The sequence below is a fragment of the Thunnus thynnus genome, chromosome 2, assembly GCF_963924715.1.
Source record: "Thunnus thynnus chromosome 2, fThuThy2.1, whole genome shotgun sequence".
Lineage (NCBI taxonomy): Eukaryota > Metazoa > Chordata > Actinopteri > Scombriformes > Scombridae > Thunnus > Thunnus thynnus.
In genome coordinates, this window is record NC_089518.1 from 26,230,306 (window position 1) to 26,252,312 (window position 22,007).

The 22,007-nt window shown below is 41.2% G+C and overlaps 1 protein-coding gene across 2 annotated transcripts in view; it reads right to left on the reverse strand.

Moving 5' to 3' along the window:
* Positions 1 to 21,354, reverse strand: part of efna5b (ephrin-A5b) — a 100,783-nt gene extending 79,429 nt beyond the window's left edge. The window contains exon 1 of one of the 2 annotated variants that reach the window (XM_067612917.1): positions 20,175 to 21,354. In XM_067612917.1, the coding sequence (XP_067469018.1) occupies positions 20,175 to 20,299 (125 nt within the window). In that variant the 5' untranslated portion in view covers positions 20,300 to 21,354. The remainder of the gene's footprint in view (positions 1 to 20,174) is intronic. The other variant, XM_067612908.1, reaches the window with a different exon arrangement.
* Between the last annotated feature and the right edge of the window lie 653 nt (positions 21,355 to 22,007).

Sequence of the window (22,007 nt, forward strand, 5' to 3'; positions counted from 1 at the left end):
CTGTGTTTATACATGTTCATAACTGTGGGTGTGTGTATGGGTATAATCTGCCTATGTGTGTGCATGAATGTGAAAATGAATGAAAAAAAAAAAAGAAAATGAGAGAAGCAGTAGGGAACCATGTGGGATGAATTAGGCATTTCTGTTTAAAAATGGTCTTGAAGGCCTGATGAAAACCTTGGCTTGAACAAAGAGGAACTGTTAGTCACACTGGCCCCCCTTGGGCTGCCCCGTCCTGTGACAAGCAGTGAATCAGAGCCCATTTACACAGTAATACACAGAAATAATAGCATCTCCAATCAGCAGCTATTCTAATAGGCCTAAATTACTCTGCAACACCACCCTGTCAATTTTGAAGTTATTTTTCCTTGAGCTGAATGTCTAACGGGAACCTATTGTACTCTTTGTCATGAATATCCAGTATATATGAAATTGTAATAGTACATTCAGGCTACGGGGAATGTTCTCCAAGGACTGTGCTGTGATGAGCCACATTGTGTTCAATAGGTGTGTGATTTTAATGCATGTACTGTACACAGATATGCGTGTATCTATCTGGAGGTGTCGCTTGAAAAATATTTCCTGAACCGTCTGTTCAACTGACATTACGGCTGATGTTTTAGCGACATCATTCATCATAAAAATATACATATTGCATTCAGTAACACAAAGTAAAGGTGACTCAATGAGCAGAAGGGTGAATGAGGTCCTTGTCACTTCAAAGGGTCCATTTCTCAACGATATGGGTCATTCCATCTCTCTGTATCTCTTTTTTTTTTGCCTTTACTGCCTTCCACTTCTACCTTTTTTAAATTCAGTCCATATAACCGGGCACTTTACACTATTAAACCCTCCCTCAACCCGCCCCCACAGCAGCTCCCAGTGTCTGATCTAGAGACACAGGTCATTTGTCATCAGAGAGGGGAGCTCGAGGAAACAGCAAGCCCAGCATGGAAGCTCCACACTGGGCCTGACAGCTCTCAATGCTGCTCTACAGAATCGCTGAATATAGTCAAGTAGTCAAGTAGCAGTCAGAGAGAAAGAGAGAGAGTAAGAGAGACAGGGATGGGGAAGTAGTGTCAGTGTTTGCGATAATGTGTCAGTCTGTCTCCCCGACTGCTTTTCTGTGAAACGTGTGTCTGTTTGGGCCTACATGTGCTCACCTGTTTCGGTTTTTTTTTTTTGGTTTTTTTTCCCAAGGACGGAGCTTGACTAGGGACAAAGAGAAGGTTAGAGCGGAGAGGACTGCAGATAGAGTCAGCTCTGCATGGATATTGTGACCTATACATGCACACACACCCACACTCAATAACCACATGGAGTAAGGGGTTATAATGGTGAGAGTCCTGTTCTTTTGTGTGTGTGTTCGCTCCCGCTGACCCCATACAAACCAGTATGACACTCATTACTTACACACTCTCTCACACACACACAATACACCCACATTCAGACTCTCATTACAAGCTATCTCAAGGAGCAGGAGGAGGCAAACAGGAGAAGAGGGGCGCTGTAAATGCATTTTCAATCTCTTAACTTTCTCACCTTTCTGCATTACATCTTTGCTGCGATGAGAGGGAGGCAGCTTGGAAAAGGAGGAGGCACGTAAACTGAATAAAATAATCAAGAAGATGTAGGAGGGGGTATAGAATAGATGCACTAGAAGAGGGACAAACATGCAGAGTGCACGGTAGATAGAGAAAATAAGTGAAAAGATGAAAGAACAAGAGGACACTGTTTTAAGAATAGCTGACCCCCCGCTGTGACACGGTATGCGCTTGTATTTTATCCCAGTGTACATGCAGATACTGTATCGATTCGGGGTGTGAGGGGTAGGCGATGGCAGAGGGGTATTAAATAAAAGAAAGGGGAGAGGGGGGGATGAGAAAATCAATTTTCTCTGCTTTAATGGCAGACGGCAGAAAAAGAAACAGAGGAGAAAGAGAAAGAAAAGAAGGGAAGAAATAAAATAGAGGAGTGATGGTCAGCAAGCCAAGCCGGTTCATTTGAGCCAGACTGTTTATGATACATCTACTTTCTCTGCACCCTTCCCTCAGCCCACACTCCTCTCCTTTTGTCGCTGGATGCTCTGGTCAGCACATTCTGCCTCTTTGTCTGCAGAACCTTCACCTTTCCTTCTGTTGTCAATAACTGTATTGCTACCGAGGGTGGGTGGAAAGGCACTGAGCCACACTTGGATGCACATGCATACACACACAGGTACAAAACACACACATAAACACACACTAATAGACATGGATATAGGCAGGTGCACAAAATGCACAATACAGCTCAGCAGTCCTAGGAAGCTAGTAAAATATTGGTTTTCTGTGTCACCAAATACCAAAAGTGTGAGTGTGTGTGTGTGTGTGTGTGTGTGTGTGTGTGTGTGTGTGTGTGTGTGTGTGTGTGTGTGTGTGTGTGTGTGTGTAGAGTTCAAAACATTGCGTGCCAATAATCATCCAGGGAGATCTTTTTGTGGGTCCACCACGTGACCCAGCCTACCCCAGCCTACATCAACAATGTAAGCCAGACATCGACCACTTATCTACTGGCCGCCGCCACCCTCCTCCTCCACCTCCCCTCCTCCTCCTCCTCCTCCTCCACCCCACGCCCTCCTCACTCCACCCTCCACCCAAACCCCATCAACGACACGGGACCAGGCAAGCGTGAGAGAAGGGCTGGCGATAGACACGAAATGTGGCACGAAATGCAGAAACGGAGCCCCTCAGACACACATAGAGTCAAGCACACAGACGTCTCAGCCTTCCAGCCAAGCCTACAGTGTGGTTAACTCCTGGCATGCCACGCAGGACCAGAGGCAGCTGTTCTTATGAGAGACGCCATGACTGGATGGAAAAAATCTTCCTGGTGTCAAAGCAACCAAGAGGACTATTTCACTGCCTAATTTTTTCAAAATAGCACAGCATATATCTAGCAAACTAAAATAAACACCCTACATGATAATACATAGGCAGTGTGATCTGATTTAATACAAGTCATGAAATTCAGTGAGTGTTTTTGTATCTTTACTCTTTGGAATTTTTAACTTTTTTGAAAGGACTAATTATTTTATATGGTATTTAAATGATGCTTTAAAGCAAGATTCAGCCTGATGTATAAATTCAATTTTTAAATCAGTTCGTCATGCAATGTTCTCTATCCAGATGGCTAATATAATAACAGGAAAATTACATCTTTATGTCTGCGGGTGGGTTTGGATAACCTTTAAATCTGCAGTACGCGGGTGATCTCCTGCTACTCTGAAACACGTACCCCTGACCTTCCAATTAGAGCTCACTACCCAACAGCGGCAACACACTAAATCTTCCTCAGACTGCAGGTTTGGACACCGGTATAAAACAGCCTGCTATAAAATCATTACTACGCTGTAAAACACTGGAAAAATTCTCAATTAAAATACCAACAGACACACAAACAAAACAAAGCCAGAAGGAGAGGAATTATTCTGTGTCCAGATATGCGGAAGTAAAACATTTGCACAACAAACACAATTCCACTGGGACATCAGTTTGTACCAAAGTAATGTTTCTCTATGGGTTTCAAGGGCTTGAAAATAAAAAATGTAAGTGCCAATATAAGATATAAACAATTCATATCATAAAAATTGATGTGTTTATACATTAATCCATACAATAAGCCATGACAAGCAAAGACATCTTTCATAAATCAATTGCTTTTTCTCAAATTCTCATATATCACATTATGTCCTGTGAGCATATGGCTAATCTAAGCTTTACAGTGACATTTAATTAATTGGCTGTTTATGTTTTTGCACATAAATAACACATGTTCAGACAAATGTATCAAAAAAAAAAGAAAAAAAAAAGTGGCTCATCCTTCATTAGCCATGTGGGTATTTAAACTAAATGCCATCCGTGGGCATTAACAGTGGCATTTTCTGATTATACTTTTTCTTGATAATGCACTAATTAAGTTAAAATAAATGTGAGGGTTCATCACAGTATAGAAAGAGGAAAAATAAATTTGTATTGCATAGCTTGTGTATGTAAACACATGAAGTGATGTAGAATAATTGCACAGTTACATGTAAATATAGCAAAACCAAACCATTAGTGAAACAATTAATGGTAGAGTATGACGATAACACATCTAACTGCTGTACAATCTAATTAGTGACACTGTAATAAGCCATTATATCATATTAATGACTTTACATTAGTGGTGTTGGGGGGGGGCTGGTAATGTGATGAGGAGGGCTTGTTTCAGACAGAGCGTGTAAAAGGTCACAGAGGAGTGATTTACCGGACGCAGGCTCATCAGATCGGAGTCAGAAATTGTCAACTCAAATTAAAAGTGAAACTGTTGCACTTTGTAAACTGAGTCTGCAATGCAGATCTGAGACAGTCCCTTTACACTGTGGGTGTAGGATTCCCTCAATTAACTTCACAGTGAGACAGAAAGGGGTCTAATCCATACCTGCTAGTGCCGATACTGTTCCAGCATTGGCACACTGAGCCAAGTTGTAAATAAAAAAGCACATGAGCTCAATGAGGCATGCTGGCCTATTCACATATCCTACTGCTGGATGACCAAGAATGCATTTTACAGGGGGCTTCTTCTATTGTTTACAAGCGCAGTAGTAGCGATCTTGTTTTTAATATTGAAGTGTTTATTATTGAAGTTTCCTTTAATTAAAATTCTTTTCTCATTTGGGATATTTAAAAGTGAATTATTCAAATAAAAAAAGCATAATTGCAATAAAGAACATTGTGGTCCAAGCATTTCCTCTCTTAATAAGATAAAGGTGAGTCTCTTTGGAATTTAAATACTACAAAAGATAAAAACATCCATTCAAGAGGACTACTAGGAAAACAGCTCAATGCAGCATTTAGCCTGTAGGAAGAAAACAATAAAACAAATCAATGGTAAGCTTGTAAATGCTGCAATTTCAGTTTGAAAAACAGTGTCTAAAATGGAAATAACTGGGTAAATCCAAGATTAACAGTGCCTCTATCACTTATCGATCCACATTTATTACTTTTAAATGCAGGTAATTGGGGAGAGTTTGGTGCAATCTCTGTCTACATCTTTATAGAATGGCTCCAGTAGGTGTACGGGCCTTAAGTGCACTCGTAAATTGGTTTTATGAGTTTCTGAGACATATCACTGCTAATGTTTCCACTCGACGGCTTTATGGCCGCATTGTAGCAACACTGGTGAAAGATACTTTGTAATATATTGCGAAAGTGATGTTGACAAAAAAATATATAGCTTGAGTGTAGTGCTTTCGTTTAAATGATAACAGCATGTTCGGCACTGCAAATAAAGATTTATCGGTTTTAGTTTCAGAAATGAAACAGGATCACAGAAATCGATGAAGAAATACTTCTTACAATTTCAGTGAAAATTAATAGACAACAATATATTTGTTTGTTTGTGACCAGGCATGGTCAATATACTATATTTGCATGCATTCAAAAACTGAGGTAATTGAGCAATTCATTTACTTTTCTTGTGATTAGAGGGGAAAATGCTGACTTAATCAGCAAAATCAAGAAATGATCGTAAAAAGATCAGAATGTGATACTATTAGTGAGTGTGAGTGTGCATGTGTACACTATGTACAACTCCCTGTATTATACTCCGGATGTTCTCTTTCACAGCTCCGTAAAAGACTACCGGCATTCAGCCGCCTTTCAATTTTCCATCATCCCCATTCCTCCTACTCACACCATCCGATCCCTCCATCAAAGCAGGCCACTTTGCCAAACATGATCCCTGCCTGTTGTGTGTTGGTTTGGTTTCGAGAAGCGGATTAAACAGTTCCCACCAACTCTCTGATGTGGACCTTATCTCAGGTTTCTCTTGACACTGGCGGTGCTCTGGTGTTATTAGAAGCTAAAAGGCTTTGTTATGGAACACAAAGGGCAGAGCTAGGGAGCAGTTAGTAAGGCTTTGTTAAGGGTCAGAGAGGTGTTAAATAGACTACACCTGAGGTTGTGTTAACACCTTCACCTGAGACATTCAAACTTTTATGGAAGGGTGTTCCACTCAGTTGAAGAAACTCATGGACAAGACTGGAAATGAGGCAAAAAAAAAAAAAAAATTGTGACAGAAATAGAAAACAACATCAATATTGACATATAATATCAATGGAAAAATATATATAACAAAATATTGTAGGAATACGTTATTTGAAAAATTAAGAAATGTGATGTCAGGTTAATTAAAATTTTTTTTTTTAATTTCCAAAAGTGGGGCATTGTGGTCTTAAGACATGTTTAAGAGGTCGTCTCACTTAATTTCTCAATAGATAAGCCTGTCTTTACTATTGGAATGGGGCCAATCACTGCTCTTCTCTGGAGGTTGCTGTTTATTGATCATTGTATCGCATGGTTGTAATGTGATGTCAATGCGTCTTTTACCTGCCTGAGCAAGCAGGTAGTGAAAAGACATGCTGGATTAGGTCCAAACGAACACTAAGGTGTTCCTAAGTACAAGTCTACAGTGCAGGTAACAGAACCAGCTATTGTAAAACACAAAAATAAACTTTTTTCATTCAGTCATCAAGTTCAATTCTGTTTCAAAAATATATTTGCCCACAGTGGAGCCCCAGAGTAACTTTGGGGGAGAAACAGACCACATTCTGGGCCGGCTCAGCGTCAGGCCTTGTTACTCTGGATCCCCATCTCCTCTCCCTCCCACCTCCTTTCATCCCCCTCTTATCCCCCTTTTATCCCCCTCTCCTCTCCCCCCCAGACTTGTCTGGCTGGCCTACACACGCGATCCTCACGCTAGCTGGGCCTAAGCCCCGTAAAGGCTAACACAAGCTCAGTGTAAAAACTCCTATAGGGGCCCACCTCCATCCCTCTATCCCCCTCACTACCCCACCAATCCCCCTCTTCCCTTCTTGTGCTGCCTGACTACACTTTCGCTTCGCATTACTTCTGCTATTCTAACTTTTCCACTTCTGAGCTCTATCAATTATGCACTAGAATAACAGTGGGGCCAGGCTTGGCAGCAGGACATAAAGGCCGATTATGAGTGTGAATAATTCAGCCATCTTCGTGCCATGTTCCTCTTACCAGTGATACAGGCAGGAAGGCTTTGCTGCTAATGTACGACGGCAGACGCAATCTGACCTGGCCTTAATGTGACATCTCTCTACATCCCAGAGAAAGGAGAAGCTGGAGAGCTGAGGAGGACATAAAAAGTGAGGCTATACTGCATTATTAAAGCAGCTGTGAACCTGATGTCACTCATAGATTGACAAGTCTGACACGTCACAGACCTGGCGGCTGACACCTGTCAATCTGTTAACAAGAAAACTATGTGAATCCAGAAACAATCTGCAAACTACTTCATTTTTGCCATTTATGTTATTCATCTATTTAGACAACTTGTGGGAAGTAGAACAATTGTTTACAAAAAAGTCGTAAACTTTATATAGAGAATTATAAAAAAAAAAGAGGCAGACAAGGGAAACAAACTCCAACAAATTCTTGTGTTGTATGGAAACTGGCCATCATAAATGTCTTTGGGTAAGGTGATATGAACCAGACAAGCAGACAACCCCCCCCCCCCCCCCCCCCCCCCCCCCCCATTCACCTTCACACGCAAAACATGTCTACCTTGACTTCATTTTTCATGAATTGCGTGCAAAGGTTTGAAGTGCTACTCTTCTTAGAGATCACAAACAGTGATGAATATTTCATCACTCCACCCAAAGCCAAGCACGCACACTAATCCAATACGAGTAATATGATGCATGTCTTTTCCCACAGGCTAATAATCTACATCAACTCTATGCCTCATAAAAAATAATACCTGAAAACATCTGCAAATTGTCAGCGAGATCGGTATAATAAAAATACGGCAAGTTCACATTTTGTTGTTTTCTATAGCTAAGCCTAAAATTTCAACAGTGGGAAACAAACCCTTCAAATGCATTGAATTCGACTGGGGAAAATATGAACGAATACCTATTTGAAGAAAAAATAAACCTGATATTAGGTAGTAATTATTGCACCTACAAAGAAATACACGAGGTGGACAAAAAAAAAAAAAAAAAAAAAAAAACAGGAATTTGTAAAATATTAAAAAGAATAACAATTTTTAAAGTGCTTTTGTATTGGGTCGCATTTTACTGTAATATGTTATTTTCTCAACTGCTTTATATAAATATTAAAAAAGAGAGAATTCTCTATACAGTATTATTGTTATTATTATTATAATTATTATTATTATTATTTTAATCTTAACCGTGTTTATGATTAAACTTTTTAAATTGTGTTTTTAATGGCAAAATGGAACCACAGGCACAACAAATTATAAAACTAAATTTCGCACAAAGTGTCAGTCCTAATGTCGAAGGTTTATTAACCACAAAATAGCCAGGCCGTAAACGATGTCATTTTCTTAAAAAAAAAAAAAAAAAAAAAAACCCTGCAATCCCTGTTATTTGTGCTTCTGTTTGCCATGCACGGTCTAATCCTGGCTGGAATGTCTCCGGTCGTGGAGTCCTTCGGCCCCGAGGAACAGAACAGCAGGTGAAACTGAACTCTCTGAGGACTTGTCCCGCCTACTGTATAGTTCAACCAGACCCTCTGTTAAACAAGAGCCCAAAACTATTCTTGTATGTTTTCGCTTAACCAAGAATGTCTTTTTATGGCACAAAAAAGTCAAACAATAAAAAAAATTGTAGTCAAATTAAAAACATGAACTTTTACAGTGTAATTTTTGAACAAGCTGGCATTCTTTAATGCCTTTATTGCTGACCCCTGACATTGAGACCTGGTAAATATCAGTAGATGATTACAGATTATAGATTATTTAAATTTCCTAAAAAGGTTCACTGAGTATGTTTAATCACTGTTGCCTAATTAATGCAACTTTTCAATATCTGAACATTTACAGAAAACCAAAAGCTGATTCAGACATGGCTGCTGTTGCCGCCTCTTTGTGTCTGGCTTGTGCCACATTTTAATTTTTCTTGGTTTGGCGGCCATGTTTCATTGCACCCACACGCAGTAGCTCTGCCTCTGAGTCTTGGAGTTGGGAGTTTAAATAGAAATGAGGAGGGAAGAGCATGTTTTTAAAAAAGATTAAAAGAAAAGAAAACCAGACAAAAAAAATGGGGCAGGAGAGTAAGAGTGAGTGGGCAACTGTCGGTTAAGCGCCGCAGCCACAACACTGAGCCTAATGCTGACAGTGGGCATGCTGGGTCACCTCAGCAGGACCCCCAGAGCCAAAGACAAGGGCAGTACAGTTAAAGATCTGGTAATCCTAGAGACAGGAGAGAGGAAGGGAGGACAATATGGCACGGAGAGCAAAAAAGCGGGAGGAAGCCGACTGGCCTATATTCCAGGGATACATGGCGGGATAAGGAACAGAGGGCATGAGCTGGGCAGGAGGATTAGGACAAAGGAGGGAGTTATTGAAAAAAAGATGTGATGTTTGTCAAATGCACAGATGGTACCGTTGAACTCTATTTTATCACCACCTCGCCATTTAAGAGGCAAGGTGATGATTGTCTGTTAAGAAAATCTATGTTTGTGGTGTTTTGGTTTGCAACTTGCAACTGTGAGATTAAGGACATTAAAAACTTTTGTGTGCATAACAATGCTGGGGAAAAACACACACTTCTGAGGATGTAGCTATAGGCAGCGCTCATCACCTCTGTTTATCCGGAGGGCTTAGGCCACTTTGGGGACTCCCCTTAAGTCTCACTTATCTCATTAGACCCTTAAAACTGATTAATATGAATGCCAGCAGAGGCCAGCTCAAGGCATTCTTAAGAAAGGAGGGAAGGAGGAAAAGAGAGGAGAAGGATGGGGGGGGATTTTAGAGGAAGGGGTTTTTTTGTGTCTCCGGACAATGAGCTGATGGCTTTTTAAGCCTCTCAGTGGCTCTGGGTTAATACCCAGGGCTGCAGTCATGGGATAGGCCGCGGTTCAAAGGCTGCTGCACTCCAAGGCTCGCTGCTCGCTGATTTAGAGGAAGAAAATAAACAAGCAGAAAAAATACCACATCTCCTGCAACTTGAACCTCACTAAAGAAATAATGAAGTGCCCTTCCAAACCAGAGCTCTGTGTGTGTGTATGTGTGTGTTTGTCAGCCTATGTTCTTTGGGGTGTCATATTTGGTTATGTGGGATAATGTTCGGAATAAGCCAGACCAGTCAAAGCTGGGTTCAGATGAGAGGAGAGGGTGAAGATGGGATTTATCACACATTCCGGGGATCAATCGTTTTCCCTTCAGGGGGAAAAAAACACGCTCAGTACAGTTTCACACAAGAACACAAACCACCGCACATAAACAATGACTGACAAGCACACGCACACAATGCAACTTCACAAAATGGGAAAACTATCAAGCAGCTCTCAGAGGAGCAGGCTCATAGAATTGGGTCAAGAATAGTGCTGTGCTCTGCTATAGTAAATGGTGTGTGTTTCTGCTGCTTCATTAAAGCGGGTCTAGAAGCAGAGGTCAGCTCAGGATAACCATGTACGCACACACACACACTCACACATGCACCCGAAAAACTGCACATATGCGTATGCGCACAAGTTACCAGCGAACACACAGACATGCCAACATGTAGAACACTCGCTCGTCTTAACATCAAACCCGGCGCAGATTCAACTGTAGTCGTCAGATTCAGTTGTGTGTTATACATTTTTAAACGGGATTTATTGTCTGCTTGATTTCAGATCAGACAAGCATCTGTTGCCTAATAAAAGGCTTGGAGCAAGGACAGCAGATCTGAAAAATATCTTTTCAAAGTTGTTACTGAAGTTCAGTTAAATTTAAAATTTTGACTTTTTTAGTATAAAGTATGATAGATGTAAAAAAAAAAAAAAAAATTTCAATTTTACATTTCTTTTTTTGGTCAAAATCCTACTTAGCCTTGTTAGACCTCAAGCCTTGAAAACTCATGCAACTAGACAGACAAGCTGAATCAAAGACAAATAAGAAGAGATTTATTTCAAAATTCAATATCCACCATTGGAATTACAATCACGCATAATTATCCACATAATTCATCTGAACGAAAGGAGGGCATCATTTTATGACCTTCGCTTGCAAAGTATATCTACTTCTGAGGAGGAAAACAGCTCATTCTTATTGTGCCAATTTGTCACAACAGCAGATATATGTAGCATTTTGGAATGAAGCCCTTCATCAAACCGCTACATTACACACACCCCGGCATTCCGACTGTGATACATGCATGTCGAGAAAATGCACTTTCAAGGGCACAGTGTGCAGTGCGTCATAGTGCTTAAAGACCAAGATGCAACTTTAGTACTGCAGCACCAACCCCCAAGTAAACACAGCCCTCTGTGTTGGAGTCTTCAGTGTCAGGGGAAACAAAGCAGGGGTCTAAACCTGAGCAGGCTTAATCCTGTCTCTGTAGAAAATAGCCCCTCTGTCACTAAACCCGGACCGCAAAGACGACACCTCCACTGGGTGAGGACCTGCAGTCTGTCCCCTGGAGAACCACCGCCAACCAACGTACCAACCACTGTCACCACTAGGGACACAGACAGATAGACAGACAGACAGACAGACAGAGACAGACAGACACATGCATCTTTAAACCTTGGCAAGGACAGACAAGGAGGGAGGGAGGCTGATGAGCTGGACAGTATGGAGAGAGGCAGATGAGAGAGGATGGATATGGCTGGTTGCAAATGAGAGAAACTGCCACTTCTTCTTTTCCACACACTGTGTCACCCCTGGCTACTACACGCCTCTCCCCTCGTGTCTGGCGCTCACATTATACTCCTCCTCTCTTCCCTTTTTCTGTCCAAAGCGTACTACAACTTTAGCTGTGCACTCTCCCATTCCCTCGCCATTCACACCAATCCCCCTCACTCCTCTCCTTTGCCCTCCCTTTTTTTCTCCCTCCGTTTAAACTGCATGCATTACTTTCAGCCCTGGCTATGTAGAGTGGACAGAGAGAGCAGAACAATGGCTGCCTTTCAGTCTCACGGCCCAGCATGGGGGGGTGAGGGGGGGCACTGGCTGCTAGTATTTTTCTCTACTGTCAATTCAAACAGGCTAATGCAGCTAGCTTATTATTGGCACGCCTCGCCACAACGGTAGACTGAACAAAGTCAAAGCAACATTGTTTGATTGGTTGTTTATTCATATTTATGTTCCACGGAAAATTGTCAGAGCAGAGGAAACTTTACAAAGAGGTGTTCATATTAACAACAAGGCCAGGGAATCAATTAGTCCTTCAACCCAAACTCACTTCACCTTTTCTTGACTGTGCCAGTGCAGACAAAGAAACGCCAAATGAAAATGCAAGAAGCCGTGTAAGCCATCCAAGGATACTCGCCACATGCAGGTGAGGAGGTGATAATGCCGTCTGTGGCTAAAAGCAGCACTTTATGGCTTTTAAAATTTCTATTTGGGAACATGAAAAATTGGAAATAAACCAAATAGATTGTGTCAATTCCAAAGGGAACGCAGACCACACAATTCTACAGCCCCACTGTGTGTTTCTCAGTCTGTCTGTGAAGACGAATTACCTCATGAGTCATTTACAACTGGCTACAACACGTCAATTAGGTCTTTATTCACAAGCTGGAGATGTGTTCTCTTCTGGGATCTATTCTCCACACTGCTGCCCAGCTAGAAAAACATCCAGTCACTCCCCCGCAGACCCCAAGTTAAATAAGGAAAACGCCAGAGTAAGGTCCGAAGCCAGCCTACCATGAAAGGAATTATCTGTGGAAAATGTGTCTGGCTAAAAAACGAGCAGTCTCAATCGTTCCCGTCACATTTTCCAGCTGAATAGTGAACGGTGACAGAGAGAGAAAAATAAAATTGAAACCCATCAGTCGTTTGGGCCCTTTACATGCTAGTGTAGTTCCTGTAAATACAATATGTCTAGAGTTTAACGAGGTCAAATCAACCAAAGCGGAAAGAGGTGGTTTGAATCAAGCAGATATATGTAGTTTTCACTTTAAGTGTACACTTGTAATGCTTTTGGCTCAGAGCAGAGGACACAAGAGGCTATCAGACCTCTCTCAGTAGCGCCCCTCTCTGGTCAGGGGTGATAGATCAACCAAGCGTTACTACAGTAACAGCTGCTTCTAAAAGCCTCCATCTTACAGAGGAGAGCAGAGGAGTTGAAGAAGGATATAGTAGCGCCATTTTCAGCCACGAAACAAGGACTTATAATACATGATAGCAAGATTCCTGGTCTAGCGCCTGTTATTGGACCTGCATCAGTCCTGTATTCCAGTTAAATACTCCTTTTTGGGGTCTTGAAATGAAACATATTCTGTGATGTGAGATCTATGCTCAAATAAACTCAACGGAAAGAAAGTTTTTCTGTCTCTGTCTGCTATGTTCATATTAACTAAGATTTACAAATCCACTCAGGTGTTCACAGTAAAAAATACAACCCCGGACTACCAGATCTGTTCCCCACAGCAGCTACGGGGTGTCACAAAATAACTTAAGGAAAAATAAAGAAACAGTTGGGGGGACTTTCCACAACATTGAGATTTTGAGTGAAACTGAGACAGTGAGAGCAGGAATGGAGAAAAAATTAGAACCTGAATAAACAAACGCACACATCCAGTAGATAGGCAACCAACTATCAAAAAAGGGAAACACTATTTTATCATTGTCATGACAGAATATAAGTCTTTTATAGAGTTTTGCACATGTAGGTGTTGCATAAGCTGGTTAATACTTTATTGTTTCCGAGTAGAACTATACGGAGCGTTCCTCTGAAAGCCACGGGTTGAATGAGGGCTAAAAGACAGATCGGCCTGCTGATAGCGGTGTTTCAGCACTCCATCTGACCTTGGAGTGATTACTCTGAAAACAAAAACCTGGACATTAAAATCTGGTTCCCCAGGCAAGGGAGGGAAACATGTGCAAGTGAAATGAAGCTGCCATTCAATATCATCCATTTCAGATACCATCCGGCCTTTGGAGTATAAGCTAACATTTAAATTGACGGTGGTGTTTTTAAGGCTCTTAGGACCAACACTGTTAATCTTTATCAGACTGTGTAATATTTATCTAATCATGAACAAACACAGGTTTCTTTTTTATTGTATTCAGGTGAATAAATCACCAGAATGAAGGTCAAGTAGTATAATATTAATTGTTCAAAAATAAGTTTAATAATAGTTTTTAAAAACATAAAAAATTTATTTATTTACAAAGACAAAATAATAACTTACCATTTTTAAAGAACATAACATTTTAAACAATACTGATAAATAAATAATGATCTGGCTTTCAGTGAACATATACATATATAAAATCAGATATTTAATGTTGGTAATGCCTTTTTCTATTCAGTTGTAAACTGCTTTTACTTCAGCTGGATTAGCATATCCAAGACTACAGCCTGACCACCAGGCACCCCCAGCGACAGGGCTGCTTCTATCCGCCGCATAGCACCTCCACAAGGGTCACGGCCAAGAGTCCTCCCTCTCTTCCACCACACGCTGAAGAACAGCTGCTCTGCCAAGCACATTGACTAAGCATTGACTACTGCCTGCTGGGCTCATTTTCTAGTTAATAGAAAAAAACATCTAATTTAAATGGAAAGTGCATTTACAGGTCTGGTGAGAAAACACAGAGTGCCATTTAAACCTAATAAAACTATTACTCACTTTCATCGCACAACAACGGTTGCTGGTTTTTTTCCGTCAAGCCCTGTGTTTATTTTTCTGTATCCTCTGTTTCACTTTTTTGTGTCCCCTACACTGTCAGTGCCCACAGCTCAGTTGGTGCTTGTGCCTGCCAATGCCTGCCAGGCATAAAAGAATGACAGAGCAAGGGGTCATTAACAAGAACATATCAGCCCTCAGATAGAGAGACGGAGGGAGAGAACGAGAGCCAGAGCAGTGGAGAGAGCAAAAACACAGCTCCGAGCGAGTCAGTAAAAAAAGAAAATGATAAGGAGGACAGGAGAGACTAGCATGTGGTCAGAAACAACCCACTTTAGCTATCAAAGGCAATATAAACTTGATTTTGAAAATAACAGCTTTTCAGATTTTAAATTCTAAATTAAAGCTACTATCATAATACATAATTTTCACGCTCAGATGGGTCACCTATGTGTACGAGCCCCCGATAGTGTACAGTCAGCATGTGCACGCACATACACATACATGCAAGCACACATTGACAAAATGTATTCATGTCCCACTGGTTTGTGACAGGTAATGAGAAGTCCAAGGGAGAAGGATGTAATTATCATAGTATCTTTGTGTGTGGGAGAGGAAACCAGTCCTATATGACCTCATGGCTCATTTGGCACTTTGCATGCACACTCAAATACAAAAACATGCACAGACAAAGACGAGCCAGACACGGCTATAACAAAGGAAAGTTGTCTTTGATACCAGTGACACAACTACTTCATGTAGGCCTCCAGTTACACTGTAAAAATACATTTTTAGGACTACAACAAAAGGCAGCACATTAAAAAAAAAATGCTTTCCAGGCTGTTTGTTGAGCTACAGATTATGCTGCAAAATACAAATCAACTTGAGAAATTTGCAAGATCACAATAGCATGATACTTAATCTTAATAACACCGTCCACTTCAAGGAGTGTTCTAGTTACTAGTTTGTCATTCGCAGGCCAACTTTCTGCTTCGTTATTCCCTGCCGTATGTGTGTGACCTCTCCCTGCGCTCCTCTCAGAGTATGCCTGACCTCTGAGCGTCTTTCTCCACCATCAACCGTGGAGGGACTCCCGAAATATCTAATTGTATTCATTCATTTTCTGTGCCGGGAGAAGAGAGAGAGAGCGAGGGAGAGCGAGGGAGAGTACAAGGGAGAGGCAGAGCGCCGAGAGGCAACAAGGGAGAAAGGCGAAGAGGGATATGGGGGAGAAGAAAGTGTAAGAGGGGAGAGAAGAAGGGAAGGGCTGTCTCTTCAGCATTACAGCTGAGACATCATTAGAGCCACTGTCTGTCCCCTCATTAGAATAAATACTCACAAGCAAAGACAGTCGGCTAGATAGCAGAGGGCATAATCCACGGAGAGAAATGTCCCTGTATTTTAAGTTATTTCAAGCTGAAGAAACTCACTGAGAACAGATAAAACTTCTCCAAACTGGTCCCCAAAACTACTTTTCGATAGGCAAAATGCTAAACCTGTAAATTAAGGTACGATAGGGAAACGTCCAAGGGACATCTAAACCACAAACAGAAAACTAACAGATAAAGAGTGGATGTGTCAAAGTAAGAGAGATAGAGAAATAGGTAAATAAAAGGGAAGATAAAGGTGTTGTTCTGAATAATAAAGCAGTTAGCAAGTTTCTGGGCTCATTCTGGAGTTATGAGACACAACGATGGACTGACGCCAACAAAACAGCAAGGAAATCCCCTCAGCCCCTACCCCAATCCCCCAACAACACAAAAATCTACAGAAACCACTGTAGAGCCGCTAACACAAATTACGATACACTACACCGAAATAAAATTCCACAGTAATCTACCAATTGCTTATAATTATGACCGCTGGAAAACTATATATAAGAACTTAAAACCTGCATAAACACTTTGCCGGACAAAAAGTTCCATTGCAAAACACAAAAAAGGCCTTATCTGAGATTCCTCATCTAGTGTTACTAACAGTCTAAACTGTAGAGGAGTCTATACTGGTGTGTGACTTGTACAACAGCATAAGTGACTCACTGAGTTTCGAGTTCTTTTGTTAGAAACGGGTAAGTCTAGTATACATTTTCCCTAATCAATTATCCTTTCATACAACATTTAATGCGACAATTTAATATTTACTTGCTTTTTGGCACTTTTTATCTGAAAATCTTTACCTTAAAACTTTAAATTGACTCTAGTTGGAATCCCCAAAATAACAGAAGAAGAATGTGACACAATTTGTATCAGTTCTAGTTGTTATCTCCATGTAGAAGCTTTCATTTCTGTCTCTGCATTTCAGGTGATTAAGTAGAAGATAACATATTGCACACAATGATGTGAAACATCCATCTCAGGCACAATGAATTAAAAACAAAACAGATTTTGAGACAAAACCAAACACAAACTGTAGCTTTAGTGTGATGGATTATCTAGCTTAGGCGATTTTCAAGTCTGTGCAAGCTGCAGTTTCATATGGTTCAAAAAAGAATGGTGACAAAATGGCTTTTTCTCGGACTAGTAAAACGAACCCTGAGCGACTGTGTTCAAACACCAACAAGGAATAAAGGAGAGAGTCAACCTACTGGAAAAAATACTGAAATTATCCTTGAAGTTACCTGCAATCATTATTTATGACAAGTGAAATTATTAGTTTTAACTGTTGCTTGTTTGTGTGCGTGGGGTGTTTTATACAGTAAATTCTTGGAGGAGCCGTACGTTCGGTGAGACTGTGAAGCCTCAGAACAAAGGCAGACGCAGCCAAGTTACGTTATAGTGCCACACCAGCTTTCGACAGTAATGCATGAAGAAAGAGACTCAATATTTATTAACTGAGTCATCAATAAGACAAGTTTTCTATCTCTCCTTGTTGCTGTCTCCTCTCTGCTGTTTTGTTACCTTTCTGGCTTCCTGCCTCAGCCCTGCAGGGGTGAGAGTCAAACAAACTCTATTTAGATTAAGTAGAACGGAGTGACTGGTGTTAGCAGCATTACAGCCTCTGTGAAAACCTGTTTCCTTTCCTCGGGCAAGTCAGAGCTTCAGAAACAGATGAGGCTCAGGAAGCTATCTATTTCTCAGATTATACGCAAAGAGAGTAAAAAGCACAGCATGCACGCAGCCTAGTGGATCGCAAAGTACTTGTTTTCTCTCTCTTCCAATGTTAGTGTGTCAGATCTGAGATTAACAGTAGATTTACTTAAATTTCCCTTTTTTGTAACTACACTTTTTTTTTCTACACTGAAACTGAGAAAACTTGTCAGCACATCTGGAAGATATCAAGTTAACTGAGCAGCCAGTCAAGTCAAAACTTTTTTGTTGAAAAAAAATGTAGAGTCTAATGAAAGTACGTCTATCAACAGCAGAAATCAAGATTTAACTCAAAATTGCATTTGCCTCTAGTGAAGAAAGCGGCCCATAATTAAACAGCCGAGGTAAGTTGGAGTAGAGATGCGGAATACAACAGTCATGGTCTACAATATATCAGTCCGAGAATCTACACACCCCACTAGACTGGCCCCGACTTCAGGAGAGTGCTTACAGTCAGCCCTCCGTTTGTACCCCTGACCACTAATTGCTTCAAGCAATAAATCTTGTTTTCCCAAACTTCAAACTGAATATAAATAGTTGTGCAACAAATTCAGCATGTGCTATTAATGGCTTTGTGCGCACTTGGAGGCTAAGCTGAAGATTTTATTCAACAAATACTAAGTGCCGTTGGCAGTTGAGTGAAAGATCTCTGTAAACTCCACCAGCAGTGTTTGGACTTAATAAGTCCGGGACAAGGCTGTACAGTCTAACTCCATAAGGGACTTTTAGTGGGAAATGCTGTCTCAACAAATATATACACTTAACACTGAGGTTGACTTAAGGCTGTCCAAGCAGAGAGACGTTTGACTCAAGGTTTGTAGCACATCTTATAAACTTTTAACTTTGCGAAAGTCCTCTAGTGTGTCCCACAACCAGCACATACAATTCTCACTTCACTACTAAAATATTTTTGCTGCCACTTTTCTTATTATTAATACAATTTCTTTTTTTTCTTTTTTTTTTGAGTCATAAGGTCAGGACATGACTTGTGACTCTAAACGTATGAATGAGTAACCATTCATGAACACTACTATGCAAAAAAAAGCAGGAAAAACAGCTTGTAGATTTTTTTCAGGGAAGCTGTTTTTAAATGAGAAAGCTGAGCACTGTTATATAGTGTGTAAGTTTTCAAAAGTTTTGAATGGGGAACTTATCGTAGGGCTATTAGAAATAGGTTCACAGTTTTATACGACCCAGTAACACTGAGTTTTATGTTCCAGAATTTATTTGCATTCTTTAGGTTTAATTTAGTAAATTAATCTAGCGTATTATTTTTTTCTCTAAAAGCTTGAACAACTTGACCAAATTGAAATGGATTTTTTTTCTCTTTACAGCAGTGTGCTTTGCCAAGGGTCAAAATATACATTACAATGCACAATTTTTACACTATTTTTTACACAATAAGCTACAAATTGTTTCATACTGACAGGAAAAAAACAAAATTTTACTCAACTTTTTTAGGAAATGTTCATTTACTTAAAGTTGTTAAGCAACTATTTAAAAAAATAATATAATATAATAATAAATAAACACGCTACACTAAAAATCTTAGGTGAAAATCACCATAATGTTCTACTATGGCTTTACAGCGTTTCTTTGTCACTGTCTTCCTTATATAATTTCTTTGCCATGGTCCCTCTATAATATTGACAAAGCACTCCTTTGGGTGCTTTTTCGATGTGCTGAGGCCGTTGTATGTCCATAAATCGCATTATAGTTTCTGTAATGACTTTCGTAAGGGAACTGTTAAATACTGACTGATATATTAAGCTCTCATTTGGTGCATTTAGTATCGGGTGTTTCGTGTGATTAAGGCGTACAGAAACACATACAGAAGTTGTCTTTCTCGTTAGTTTTCAAAATCAAGGCAGTGAATCTACGCAGTCTGAAGTGAGTAAATGAATGACCACATTCAGCAGGTAAATGGACTTTGAGGATTTGTGCTGATGTTGACCTGTTTGTGTTAGTTATACTGGTGTTAATGAGGCCAGTTGGGTCGTATAAATGCCCAGCCTGAGTCCGCCGGCCAGAGAAACACCACAAGATAACGCTCCAGGTTTTACAGACTTTTACAGCTCTGTTCCTTTGCCTAAATTCACAAAGGTACCGTGAATTTCCTTATCTGGACAATATTGACCGTGCAAGCCACAACACCAGACGATGAAGTACGTCCAGGCCTATTACGCACGATTTTAATCTATACTTTCCTCTGAGGGTGCGCTGTTTATGAGCAGCCACGTATTGAAAATACGACACAGTAGCCTTTTACACTCCTGTTCATACCCTCAGCTATTGCATGTAGCCTACCTACAGCTACTGGCATTATGCCCTCACTGCGGAGAATAAACACCGATGAGGTTCAGCAAACCTGCGAACCCCGTGTTTCATGCAGATCCGAGGAGACGGAACATCGCCGACTCTCCGCGGTAAACCTGCCCGGTGTGAGGCCACTTACTTAGCGTTGGTCCGGTTCCAAAAGACGGCGTAGCGGTCGGCCACCACTTTGGAGCTGGGCTCCTGGCTAAATACACACATCCACAGCACCAGGCAGACGAAGAGGACCATTTCCACTTGCAGCATCACTACAGCAAAACTTCGGCACGTATTCCTCTTCAGTGTCGGTAAGTCAGTCGAGTTGTACGGGCGCTTCAACCGGGACAGGTGATGAGTCTCATTCACATGTGGCCGTGAATGCTAAACAAATACAAACGTGCAAAACATAGAAAGCGCGAAGGGAATCGCCAGATGGTGACCATTCAAGGGACAACTTGAGATGACACTTGTTCAGGTCGACGGAAATGTTTGAGTTACAAAACCAACGCGTCACTGTGTTTTCTCGCAGATGCAGGTCGAGAGTCCAGATGAATCATAGGCTTTATTTCATGCAGGGTCAGCTCTGATAGATCGGAGGTGGACTGACAAAATATTTCTCCCACTAATGCACAAACAGCGAGATCAACACATAGGCTACAAATGCGGAGGACAACAGACAGTGTCTTCTGTGGTGTGATATGTTCCCCTTCTGCAGGGAGCTACTGGATGTAGCCTGTGTCAGGGTAAATGACAACTGCTGAATACTTCTTCTTACTCCAAACCCAGAGCGCAGGGGATTAGTCAGTCCAAGATGTGATGGAGAAAAGAGAGAGAGGGGCTCAATGTGTCAATGACGCCGTGTGGCGCACGTCAGATGTCCATGTTCTCCAGGCAACTTTTTAAAGCCATACAGTCACTGGCAGATGAATGGTAATGTCAGGCTATTTGAAGACTCGGTCTTTCGTTTCCAGCGTAAAAAAAAGAGTGTTATCCCTTTTCAGCGATTTACCGGAGGTGTCACGGCCGAGGTGGGGAGGAGTCCTTCTCGGTGTCGGAGAGAGGACGGACAGCGTTGTGTTTTCTCATGCGCTTCTCTCAGTGGAGACGCTTGTTTATGTCCGCATCCCAGAGTGTCCTCCTCATATATAAGCCATCGTGCGACGCGCAGGAAGGAAAAAAATCTTGCGTTCTCCCATGTGCGTAGTGTGTAGTCTTCCTCTCTTTCTTATGTTTGGGTTTAAAACGCCGGGACCCACAGGAAGGTGAGAGCAAAGGCAGGCAGCTCCAGACGCCGACTGAGAGAGTGGGTTTGGTTACGGTGGAGCGGGGGATAGTCCCATTGGTTTGGAATTATTTGAATGGGCGTCACTCGAACAAATCCAAGCCCCTCCCCCGCCTAAAACCGAGCTAATTCAATTACCAAGAGGTAAAGCTGGAAGGGGACGGGGGAAAGAGGTGCCCAGGACAGGGACCGCTTTTAGATACTCGACTGTCAGATCCGACCGATAAGTGCGCACGGGTGCTATTTAATTACATGCAAACGGACGCAGCGGAGCAAAGACCATGGACTCCAGTTACTCCTTCTCCATTCAACTTAATTCAATTCAAATGTGGCTTTTTTCTAATATCAAGAAAGAAGCCAGTGTTGAGGTAATATAAACTGGACTTTAATATAATAATTTAGAACAATTAAAATGACCTAAATATCATATTAGGCTATTTCATGCGAAAATATATAATAATGAAAAATGTTGCAATCGGGCGTTTCCACTCGATTGATAATATCGTCCATTCATTTCTCAGTATTGCTAACTCAAAAATCTTTATCATATTTAAAGAATCACTAGAAAGGTCAGATCCAGCTCACAGGTTTATGAAGACGGAGAGGCGGAGGATGGTGATGCCTCACAGCCCCTCTGTGTGATAGTGTATTGTTGAGAGATGATGGCCATGCGGGCTCCGGGTAGATGTGACA